The 13,347-nt window shown below is 29.9% G+C and overlaps 1 protein-coding gene and 1 long non-coding RNA gene across 3 annotated transcripts; both read left to right on the top strand.

The window, feature by feature from the left end:
* Positions 1-620: 620 nt before the first annotated feature.
* On the top strand, positions 621-3,817 carry LOC101245097 (probable purine permease 11). Of its 2 annotated transcripts, none has more exons than XM_004229657.5 (2): positions 621-878; positions 2,512-3,817. In XM_004229657.5, the coding sequence occupies exons 1-2, from the start codon at positions 872-874 to the stop codon at positions 3,597-3,599; spliced, it is 1,095 nt and encodes a 364-aa protein (XP_004229705.1). In that variant the 5' UTR covers positions 621-871; the 3' UTR covers positions 3,600-3,817. The 2 variants fall into 2 exon arrangements, with proteins under 2 accessions (XP_004229705.1, XP_025887245.1); XM_026031460.2 differs by having other exon boundaries at positions 764-874.
* An 8,347-nt stretch (positions 3,818-12,164) lies between these two features.
* On the top strand, positions 12,165-12,766 carry LOC138337228 (uncharacterized). The gene is made up of 2 exons (XR_011210752.1): positions 12,165-12,263; positions 12,374-12,766. It is a non-coding gene; the product is annotated as an uncharacterized lncRNA (long non-coding RNA).
* The last annotated feature ends 581 nt before the right edge of the window (positions 12,767-13,347 follow it).

Here is a 13,347-nt window from a genome sequence, read left to right as displayed (position 1 = left end):
AATCCTTGACTTATCGTATTAGAAGAGAAAAAAATAACAAACTTCCTCTCACCTTCAGATGGTGAATCTAACCATATCTATCCATTCCCATTAAGAAGTACTCCACCAATAACTTTCAATAAAATTTCTTAAAATATTCGACAATCATAAAACAAATTAAAATTGTGGGTCTGTAAATTTTAATAATATATTTCTTAAACTATGATGATATGACTTCATGGATATTCTTAAAGTTTTTTAATTGTTCGAGTCGTAATCTCTTTTTGTGATTATTTCATAAAAAATGCAAGAAAATATATTAGTTAGAATAATTTAAAATAGAGTATCTTTACCAAAATAAGATTCCTCTTTTATATATATATATATATATTATATTTGAGTAAAATAATATAACTAAACAAGTATGTAAAATTTTTTCTAAAACATAAACTTTAACAAGTTCCCTTTTTGTAAATTTATGCTTAATTAAATGATGTCACGTAGATTTACAAAATCTATTATCTTTTCATTTTATAATTCCTTACGGATCTCTCATATAATCTCTCTCCCCCACGTGTCCTCACCCCATTGGCCACCTCAATATCTCTTTTCAATACTTACTTTCTCATAATCATCATCTCATGACCCTTCGAAATATGCCTTCAACTTGCCACTTTCCTCGTTTATTTGTTTTATATTTATATTAAAACTCGACTGTTTAATAATTTTATTTTGTTTGAGTGCGAGTGGGGGCTGAGTAGTAATTTCAGCTAAAGCTCTCTCCTTTAAATTTGGATTCAGTTTATTATATTAATTTCATTGAAGTTTCGTTCTTCTCACTGACTTGAGGCTTCTGTTGTAGCCGCTTGACCAAATTTTCCCTTTTTCCACCATGGCAGGTCCTCTGTTTCTCCCCTTTTTTTTTGTTTTTGTATTTTTTACATAAATAGATGTGCTATTCTTATTCATTCTTTTATGGGTTTTTGTTTATTCATAAGCAATGGGTTATTTTAATTTTAAAAATGGATTCTTGGGGTTTCTGTGACATCATTTTCTGTTTTCTGTATGATCACTTTGTTCCTGAGTTATTACGTATTGTGGGTTTTGTTATATGATAACGGGATCGATTGTATTCATTTTGGATTTGATTTGATTTTTGTTTCTCTAATTATGAAAAAAGAATTGATTTTCAGTGAAGCTCTCCATTAATTTGAGGTAAAAATGTGATTTTTTTTCTTGGTCAAACAATAAGTTTAGAAGGAAGAATGATAAAAGTAGAAAGGTCTTATTGTTTTTCTTTTGTTAGGTATGAGTTTAAAAGTTGATATACTTTCAGCTCTGAGCTATTGCTGAATCATATACCAAAAGAATCAATCACTTTTTTGTGAGTGTATTTTACTAGGGTTTAATGCCAATGGAATTGATCCATATTAGGCCATAGAGTCCTCCTTCACATCTTTAGTATAACTAAGAAATTTTAAGAAACAAACTTTCTACCTCCTCGAGGCATTGGCAAGTTCTGCATATACTCTACCCTCCCCAATTCCCGCTTTTGGAACTATATATTGGGTTGTTGTTTGTTGTAAGAAATATTAAGAAAAGGTTGGATTGTTTTTCTTTGGTAACGAGGCATAGTGGTAATAGTTGTTGTTGTTCTTGGATTACTTCCCAATAGTTTCCATCAATAAAAGTTTGTGCTTGTTAAAAGAATCTTTTTACACAAGGTAAGTATAAATTTGAGGCATGTATATGATGAGATATATAGGGATGACAATGTATATGATGAGATATATAGGGATGGCAATGGTGGGACGGGTTTTAGTATTTGCAGGGCAGCAGATAAAGCGGGGGCAGGGTGGGTAAGCAGGTTAGGGTTTGATATTGATTATTCACTAATGGAATGGTTCTTCAAATACAAAGCGGGAGAAACCCCATTACTCTCTTTTCTTTAATCGCCCCCATGTCGCCACACGGTGACATAGGGATGTAAAAAAGGAGGTCCAATAGCTTGGTCTTACGTCACCGTCGAGAAAGGAAAGAAAACTTCCATCACCAAGTTTAACTCAGACATAGCTACCTTTTTTTGGGTGTGAAGCAATGTCGAACCAAAATACCCGACAAGCATTAGCTCTCCTTGAAAAAGGAGGTGATCCAGCCTCGCTGATATTCAACGAACTGAATGATTTATTACTCACCCTATGATAGTCAAGATCACTGGAGACAAGAAAATGTCCAAAAGTGTTTCACCTCAAACTAAATTGTTACTGTTAGAAGCAGGAAAAATGTTGGAAAATTCATGCGGGATGGGGCAGGGCAAAAACAAAATAATTATGCTATGTGGGACGGCGGGGCAAAGTCTTTGCGGGTTTATGCGGCCCCTCCCTAGAGATAACTTAGAGGAGGCACGACAAGTGATCACTTGTAATTAGTCTATCTATAACCTCTGTTGCGTTATGTCTTTGATAATATGATTGATTGTGTTCTTTATGTGTTGATACCATACTCATATGTCCATGGTTGTTATAACATTAGATAATCAGCAACCTATTTTGCAAAAAGATGATGCACAACATCCGATGGCAAAGCTGAACCGTCTGCACTTTTGGCTTCTGGTGGCACTCAACATTGTTTTCCTTCTCGTTGGTCAAGCTACTGCTGTAATTTTGGGAAGATTTTACTATGAGAAGGGTGGAAATAGTAAGTGGATGGCCACTGTTGTCCAGACAGCTGCTTTTCCTCTTCTTTTCATTCCTTACCTAGTCATTTCTTCTCCTCAAACTCATTCAGAAGCCTCGAATCGACCTTCAATCATCACAGTTAGCGTGGTCTATTTGGTTATTGGTGTACTGGTTGCAGGAGATAACATGCTCTATTCAATTGGTCTATTGTATCTCTCCGCTTCTACGTATTCCCTTATTTGTGCAACACAATTGGTTTTCAGTGCAGTTATTTCTTACTTCCTAAACCATCAAAAGTTCACAGCACTGATCATGAATTCTGTTGTCGTGCTCTCATTATCTGCCTCTCTTCTTGCTGTTAATGAAGATTCTGATAAGCCTCCAGGCGTAACTAAGTCTAAATATGTCATTGGATTTCTAGTTACTCTCGCCGCTTCAGCTATGTATGCTCTATTGCTTTCCCTTATGCAGCTTTCATTCCAAAAGGTTCTAAAGAAAGAAACTTTTTCCGTGGTTCTGGAGATGCAAATTTACACAGCAATTGTAGCCACTGCTGTCTCTACAGTGGGGCTGTTTGCTAGCGGGGAATGGAAGACTTTGCATGGGGAAATGGGTAGTTTTACCGCTGGAAAGCTTGCATATGTGATGACTCTGGTTTGGACAGCTATAGCTTGGCAGATATGCTCAGTTGGGGTTGTTGGTTTGGTTTTCGTGGTGTCCTCATTGTTCTCTAATGTCATTAGTACACTTTCCTTGGCGATCACCCCTATTGCTTCAGTGATAATCCTCCATGACACGTTGAACGGTGTGAAGGTAATTGCCATGCTGATGGCGATTTGGGGATTCTGTACTTACATATACCAGAATTACGTCGATGATCTTAAGGCAAGCAAAGCACCAAGTGCAGTTGATGATAGTCCAAACGAGTCAAGATCTTGCTGAAGGCTTTGTTGACTGGTAATTATATAGACACTATAGTTCTGGAACACGCAGCTAAAATTCTTTTCATACTTGTTTGTATTGTAGATAGAAATTTTGTCGTATGAAGAATTTTCATTTTACAAATATGCCTGTTAAGGGTTAATAGCAAATGACAATTTAGGGGCAAAATATTGATTTTCTCATTAAATAATAGTAAGCAGTGATCAGTTCCAGTGGCAGAACATGCTTCATTTCCATTACTGGTTAAGGGTTCAACAGATACTTGGTAAATAAATATTCTGTCATAATTGTTGTTAGGGGTGGATTGTTTATTGATTAAAATCAAAATGAAATTAATCTAGTTGTTTTTTTAAAATTTCTAAAATCAAATCAAATCAAACGAAAAAAATAATCATTGGTTTGGTTATTGTTTGATTTAGTTTTTCTGGTTTGAAAATAATAATTTTTGTAAGGATACGTATCTCGATAAACACAAACACCAAGTACATGAACAATCTACAGAACTAATATCAGTTCAATCAAGCAATTAAACAATATTAGAGTTATCACTACACAAACAAAGTGATTCATTTTAGAGAAAGAGTGACCATTTTATGTGAATTAGGTAAAGGCTTAAATGAATTTTGATGGACTTGGATTTGAGATTGTTATACTTGGGCTAAAGTGGCTCGTAAAAATAGTAAAGTTAAAGACTTAAGTTGATTAAAATTTAACAAAATATTTTATATTTATGAAATAATATATAGATAATTATAAAATTTATATATCTAATATATCGGTTCGGTTTGGTTATTTTTATGGTTGTTTTTAATAGAATTAAAACCAATCCAAATAGTATCGGTCAAAATTTAAAATCAAACCTAAACAAACTAAATCAAATATCAATTTTTTTTAATCAATTTAATTCGAATTGTGATTAATTTGATTGTTAACCATAATCATAAACGGCCATGATTGTTGTTAACATTAAATAAATAATTATAATCAACATAAAACGAGTATGTTTGGTACGGACAAAAAGTCGTGAGAGCTTGATCCAAAGTTTCACATCATGTTAATGATAATTTGATAATTTCTTCCTTTTAAAATAAGTCATATTTTTCCTTTGGACATAACTTCTAAGAAATAATTTGTTTTTAAAAATTAAGGAGTATTTTTATTAACATATCACTAATTAAATGTCTTAATATTTACAATGTGAAACTCAATTTATCACTACTAAATACCATTTTTATTGAAACAAAATGAAAAAATTAAAACATCATTTATTTTAGGCATAATACATACATTGGATCCTAAATTTGACTTCAAATTTTAACTATGACCTTAAACTTTTATAGTGCACAAATAGGCACTTTAACTATCCCATCTTTCAATAAATAAACACGTGATTCCTGCCTGACAAAATGCGTGAAATGCATGCATTCTGCGCGAGTGAGGGATAATTTTCGAGGCCCACAAAGAAAAAAAAATGTTGAAATGACAATTCTACCCTCAATGAATCTCTTTTATATTAATTAAAATTAATTTTTTTTTTTTTTAGTTTCAAAATGACATGTAAGATATTTTTTTAAAAAAAAAACATGTAAAATGTTTAGTTTGTTGGCAGCCACTGATTGGCTCAGTAATACACGTGGGAGCGTTTGCATTTCACAGACTTTGGCTTCAAAAATCGCGTGTTTATTTATTGAAAGATAGGATAGTTAAAGTGTCTCTTTGTGCGGTATGAAAATTTGAAGTCAAAATTAAAATTTAAAACCAAATTTAGGGTCTAATATATGTATTAAGCCTTTATTTTTAAATCAGTATATTTTAACTCCACAACAAATAGACCAAGACGTATTGAAGCTACAGTATATATCGTGTCGGCTTTATTTTACTATATATCTAGAAGATTATAATTGCAAAGACAATCTAATAATTACTTTGTATAGAGCTAAAATTTAAGATAACATAGGATACCAAAAACATTCTTTTTATGAGTCTCTTTTTTGTTTAACATGTGTCATATAGTCAACAAAAAGGCTTATTACATGAACAAAGAAAGAAAAAAAGAAATTTAGTAAAAAAAATGGACGGATTGAATTATATGATCAACCTGTTTATTAGCGAAATTCGTTTTGATTCGTTCAAATTGAGCACAACCGATTATCCATGCGTAGTAACCCCAGTCTGCATGACCTCAATAACCTTTGTTGCAATTTGATAGCATGAATAAACTTCATATATTGCAACTTTGACTTCCTCCTCAGACAAAACAGCAGAAGATTCCCACTTATGACGTAGTGAACCATTACCAATGATTGGTCTCATAATTTCAACGTCAACTTCAAGCATCAATTCTTCTAGTGTACTACTAAGAAGCCTAGGCTTCTTACATATCTGAGCAGCCAAATACCCAACATCCACAACAGTTTTAAAATCAAATTTTTGATAAACACCACTCCACGTAAATGACTTGTTGTTAATATGTCTAGGACCAACGAATGTTATGTTTTTGTCTTGTAAAAACGAGGCTAGAAAACTTGGTACTTGATATTTATCATTCAATGCTAAAATACGGTTATACTGAATGATCAGACAACGTTTTTTCACGTAAAAAAGCAATAAATCACCAGAATTAACAACGTCAATTCCAACAATTGGATTTGGATCAGCCTTCATATCATGCCTTAGTTCAGAAATACCATGGCTCATCGTCGCTTCGCGATCAGCAACTCTTGTAATGACATTTTCACCCCCAATTTTCACGTTGTAAATGCTCATTTGAAGAAGCCATGGAAGGGGTAATCTCTCTGACATTTTCTCTTCTTTTGTTTTTTCACTTCATTACATTTTTTTTTATAAGAGGGGTATTGCATTATATATAGGCAAAGATAAATTAACGTAGATATGTATAAATATACACAAAGCGTTACATCTTGTTCTTGGAAACTTAAAACTCTGGGTAGCTAATTCTTTTTCAACCACCCTATGTGTTATGTTGCATTGAGTTGAACCTAAAATTCATCTCAAAATTAACACATTAAACACTATAAAATACTTCATCACTAGTATAATGTATAGTATTATATTATTCTACATGAATTGACATATAAAAAGAAATCTACTAGAGAAGTATCAGATTCAAAATTAATAAGTTCTTTAGGAGTATATAAAACGTACTATGTTCATGAGGACTTGGAATTTATAGGTTAGTGTAGCTTTTAAAATAAGGAGTAAAAATAGAGGCATAATTAGTTAGTGCATTTTTTTAATCATGTAAAATTAGTGTAATTTGTTTGTGGTTTGATCATCATTATCTTTGTATTAATTAGTGATTTCTCTTCATTTGTCATATCGAAATTGGTAGACACTAGCAGTAGCTAGCTCAATTATTTTAGGAAAAGAATAAGATTCATCATGTGAGATTGTTATTTGCTTACAATATCATCAAACGTGCACCTCAGTTGTTGTCACAGGGGTGGATATTCTAGAAGAACTACTCCAGGTTCACGAGAATCAATAGCTTTTATTCAATCCTTAATATATTGAAAAATTGTTCAAGTGGCTATTAAAAGGTACTCTCTTCGTTCGTAATTATATGTCCTCCTTACTAAAAATAGATGGTCCTTAATATTTGTTATTTCATAAAACCAATACATAAATGATAATGTTTTTCCTATTTCACCTTTAAGAATTATTAGCTTTGAAAATATATATTTGGTCAACATAAAAAAATTAAAGTAAATAATTTATATTTATTAATTAAATCAATTAATCAAAATAAATTAATTCATGTTCATTGATTAAAAACTTGACTTTAAAAAAACTCTAAATAAAAATATAATAATGATTTTACTTAATTTCTTAGGAAACATGATATCTAAAATGATTAGATACATGTAAATTGAGAAGAGAGTCTCTTTTGTCGTTATCTTCTTCCCTCGGTTGACTTTGATTTTTAATAAGCTTTTTGGATAAGATTTATTTTTTTAATTTTTCACTAACTCATTTCCGTTTACTTGTTAATTCCTATGACATAAATTATTTAATCAATTATTTTAAAATAAGAATGTTCACGAATAGGTATTATCGCATTTGTTGGTAACTAAAAGTATTTCAAAGGCTTCATCTTATGACGCATTGAAAAAATGAAATAATAATTCTTCTATTTCTTCTCCTTCTCTCTTTTTTTTTCTTTTTTTGCATCACTTTTTCATAGATAAAAAGTAAGTATAGTGTGATTTTACTCACTGAAATTCTGTAATTTCTAATGACAGTATTAAAGAATAGTGTTTTATTCTATCATGAAATGGATCAACTTAAACCTTGGACAATTATAAAAAGATCAAATTCTTTTAGAACATACACTTTCATATGGGCTCGAAATTCTATATTTCTTTTTTTCGTTTCTATTTAATCAAATGAATTACGACACACGTACAAGAAGTATATATAATTGGTAAAATTTCATAATTAAGTAATAATCTATAAGAGTTAATCATATCAACTACAACGTAACTCAATAAAGTATTGCATTATAGATTTACTAAATTAAGATTGTTACGGTACCTAACTGAACTCATTAGGATGTGAATATACAGTCATTTCTTACCTTAAAGAACCTTAAATTCAATAGGAGGCTTCCTTTCATAATCAAATTTCATCATTATTTCCATCAGATTCCATTAAGAGTATGTCTTTTGTGCTATAATTATACATTATAAACTATTCCATCTTATATTAAATATTAGATTAGAAATCATTTCATAAATCATTTGAAGTATATATAATAAGGTATTCTTGAACAGATTATTTCGTGCTAGGTTTATAATATTATATAAGGATAATAGGGGGTTGAAGTTATGTGGGGTAGGGCGAGTTTAACATTATGCGGACGAACCAAGTTGAAATACTTTTAAGAGAATTTAATGTGGATTAGGCGGAGCGAATTGTTACATGATTAATTAAGGATACCTCGAAAGATCACGAGTAAGAAGACAAACGAGAAATATATCAAAATACACAAATATTTAACATGATTAGGTCACCTACATCCCTAAAGGAGATGAGCAGTCAGTCCACTATAAATATGAGAGTACAAAATATAGAGAGAAACAACCTCAACCAATTCACTCGAAATACATGGAAATCCACACAAGTGACAACGTATCAAATTTGTGTCGTATCAAATTTGTGTCCCACAAATTCTCTCCCTAACCAAAACTCTCAAAGCCCCTAGGACTACATTGTGAATGTCAATTAAGTTAGAAGGAACAAACCTCTTTTTATAGAGCCTCAAACTTTTTCCTTACCACGAAAAGAGTAGTCACTCTAAACCTTTTCCTAAAAGAAAAATCTATTTATGGTAAAAAATTCAGGCAAATAAAACTCAATCTCATTACGTCTCGACATAGAGTCCAACAAATATCCTCATTACTGTCTAAAAGGTTGAAGCTAGAAATATAAAAATGTACTCTAATTGATGCTAAAAATATACTCTAAAAATGTATACACTTGTTTTGAGCATTTTTCTACCTTTCTTGTACTGTATCTTTTCTTAATTGATGCTAATTTAATTTATTTTTCAATATTACATTTTACTAATACAAGTTTTTAAGTTTTAATTTTTAGTTTAACGTAAATGGTTTAATCTAACAAAGGATGGGTCCAGTCTAACAAATTCTAACGATTTCAGTTGGTACCAACCTCAACATGTCATTTGAGAGACAAGACAAAAAGGACTAAATTTTAATATTTAAAAATAAAGGACGGGGTAAGTTGGTCTGAAGACAAATTATGATTTGGTAATTAGTTATGTTATAGTTTTGTTATGTTAGAATATATAAAAGGATTCGTTATTTTAATAGGGAATTTTGGTCGTTGTATTAAAAATAGTGTGAAGTACATAATTTTTAAAATTAAGTACTTATAAAAATATCATCTATAAGTAAATTAAAGGTGGTGAAAAGTGATATAGTAAGAGAGTTTGAAGATAATTATTTTTGTAATCTTAACTATGTTATCCCAATTGAAACTATTCCGAAATTATCATTCCATCGATAATAAGAAATAACTTACCACATATTTGTTAAATAATATTCTTTGTTCCAGTCAACATTACTAACAATAATCGTCCTAAAACATTTGTCAATTTGCAAATTTTAAATCAAATTAATTTTTATTTTACCATTAAAATTAATTGTTTGGAAGTAAATAACACTCTTTACATTGAAAAAAAAAAATCAAACGTAAATTAGTAACAAAAAATTATCAATAATTTTTTTTAAAAGCATATGAATGAAAAATATTACAACTAATATAAAACATAGAAAGCACATGTTATTACTTTAATGTTATAATTTAATCATAATAAAATTATATGATTAGAAGTAAACATAGAATACTTTAAAAATTTACCATAAGTTTTCATGTCATAATTAGCTTACCAAATTTAGAAAAGTAAAGAGAAGTTTTGAGTCTCTTTTATCTTAAACAATTAGTATGACTAACATGTTAACCAAAAGATATCTTTAAATTCTTGCATTGTCCCCATAAATTAGAAATGCTCAATTTTGTCGATATATTTTATTTGATTCGATTTGATCCGCTTATTTGTCACCTAACCTATTTGTGTTAAGGGGATTGAATGGGTTCAGTTTTGCTGTTTCCATGCTGAATTGTTGTTTCTCTTCAATATCATCCAAAATTTCAGAAAAGTTATTAATACTAATTTCTTTCTCAAATAGTAAATCTTTAAATGGTACAATTGATTTTTCTTCCTTGTCCACTGACTAATGCTCTGTTTGTTCTCGTTAAAAGAATTTGTTTATGCAGATACGAAATTAAATTATGTACTAGTATGAGTTATTTCTTTATTATTTATCGCAATCAAAATAATTTTTAGAGGTAATAAATATTGACATTAATAAAGAGTGCTGACATTAGTTAAGTATCACTAAAGACTTTAGGGACATATACAAAGAATATTAATTGTTGCTAAAATTAAATATTTAATAATAATTAAAAATTAATTATCGCTAATGATATTTTTTTACTGCGTGATATTGTAGATTTTAGAAGATATGGACATGTGAGCGCTTGCAAGCAGTGGCTATGTTCAGAATTTACATGGATCAGCGGCTCAGATGTACGTACTATTTATTACTATCATTACTATACGTTCTATATTTGTCGTGTACTGCTCTCCATATTGTTAGAAAATAATTATAGTCATTAATATGAGTTAGGTCCATTGAGTTAATATGGTTTAATCTGTGATTTGTCAGGGTTGGATTATATTTTTTGAGCACATTTAAGAAAGGGAAAATAACGCGGTTAAGTAAATTTTATAATTATAGTTTGCGATAATTATCACTCACGACTAACATTATACATTAATTACGTGAGCTGACTTCGAATTTACATAATTAATCACATTTGTATATGTATAATTCGCCAGAATATACAAATATATATGTATAATATATAATTATCTAATCAATGTATATATACAAATCACCTCTCTCCCACTCTCTGCCATCTTTCGCTCGCCTCTCTCCTCCCTCTCTCTATTTCGCCCGCCTCTCTCCTCTCTCTTTATTTCGCTTGTTTTTTTAATACAAATGCATATGTATAATATACAATTATCTAACCAATATACATATACAATTCACCTCTCTCCCCCTTTTTACCTCTCTTTCGCATCTCTCCTCTCTCTTCCAATCTTGTTCACCTCTCTAACATGTAGCTACGAATTGTAATTATCAAACTATAGTTATAAAGAGTAATAGCTGTTTTTAGTAATTATATGCTAAAGTTTTCCCTTAAGAAAAAGGCTTTTTAACTCGGCATGAATAAGTCTGTCGATTTATGGGATTAAAAAAATATGAATAGGAGCAGCTCGTGAGCCAAATAAAAATTAACCAAGAAATAAAATAAATAGAATATTAATTAAAAATAATAGGAATCTACATTCAAAATCTATTTAAAGTTTGAAATATTACAATTAAAATATAAATTATATTTATAAAATATATACTACGTAAAATAAAAAATTTCTGGGACTAAAGAAGGAAAAAAAAAGCACTGTTAAGACACAAGCTCTATATTTCTAAAGAAAAAAAATTCATTTTCTTCTACTTCCTATCAAAACATGTACATTAAACTATGAAAATTACTACATAGGTCATAGCTTATGGAATATTGTAATAGTTTTTGTGTTTTATTATAATTATTAGACAATAATTAGGTTAATATTTTTATTGGAAAAATTACTTAAATACACTACTTTAATTATCTTAATAACCATTTATCCCAACTTATTTTAAAAATTTCAAAAATCCCTTATTCCCCCAATTCAAAAAAATATAAAAGATACATCAAGATTTTCCACCTTTTTTTCACCCAATTGGCAAGTTTTACTTTACCAAAAACTAAATCCTATTTTTAAGCTACCCACTTCCCCATTAACATCCCCAATTAAAATTTACCATATTAATTTTTATTCCTTTTCCTTTTTATTTCCCTACATTGTAGGTGTATAATTGTCTACTTTTAATTCCCCATTCCACACGTTTGCAGGTTAATTTTGAATTCCAATTAAAATTTCATCCATATCTATTTGATATTCTAGGACTCTCTTTCCATCTACCAAATTTTCTCCTTCAGCTTATTCATCGTGTGAGTTTACTAATTTTTATTCCTTTTCTACTTTTAATTCCCCATTCCACTTGCAGGTAAATTTTGAATTCCCTTCAAATTTTCATCCATATCTATTTGTTATTTTGTAGGACTATCTTTCCATCTAACTAGATTTTCTCATTCATTCAATTCATTGTGTGAGTTTACAAATATCATGGAAGAGTGTGGTAATTTCAAATGTGTGTATGATTCTGATGATGAGCTGTGGGCTGAGAATAGATCTAAGCGATTGCATGACCCATTGTTGATGAAGAACAACAATGATGAGCCAAAGAAGAAGACTGAAGAAATCAAGAAAAAAAGGCCAAGAAAAGTTACATCAACTGTGTAACTTATTATACGTAGCTGGGACAGGATGAACAAGTTTATATGTTGTTTTGTGTTGAAGACAATTATCTTTTGTGTTTTTCTAAAAGCTTATTGGTATTACAATATTTTATTAGTTATGAATGTTATATTTTTTCAAGTTATTTTTTTAGAAACAGTTGTTGCTTTACAAATTTTTTAGTGTTTCATTTTAAGTTATTTTGACAGCTAATTTACAAACTAAAGTATATTACACTTAAGTTCTAATGTGTATGATACATTATTAAGTTTTTTTCACTTTATACAAATGATGTATATGATACATAAGTATAATATATACTTGAAAAAATATTGCAGTTATATATTTAGCAACTTGAATTATATGAATGTATATGATACATCATATACATAAACAAACTTAACCCTGATTACTATTACAGTATAACGTACCACTAGAATGTACTATATCAAAATTACAGTTCATAAGGCTGTACACACTAAACATGTCGTACACATTTGAACAAGTCAAGTTTTGGGACACTAGAATAACTCATGATGGAGTATACACGAAAAATATAACATATTTTTCACTAAAATGAATGTATCTGATACATAACTGGTTACAAATAAGCCCAGCTTGAATTACTGTAAAACTGAAACCCAAACACTGTTAAATATAATATATCAAATTTATAACTCATAAGTATGTATACACGAATCATATAGTAAACAATTGAACAAATCAATTTTTTGTACA

This window comes from Solanum lycopersicum, chromosome 1 (assembly GCF_036512215.1).
Source record: "Solanum lycopersicum chromosome 1, SLM_r2.1".
NCBI classification, from domain to species: Eukaryota; Viridiplantae; Streptophyta; class Magnoliopsida; order Solanales; family Solanaceae; genus Solanum; species Solanum lycopersicum.
Note: the sequence above shows the minus strand (reverse complement) of the source record. Positions and strands in the feature narration are given on the sequence as shown.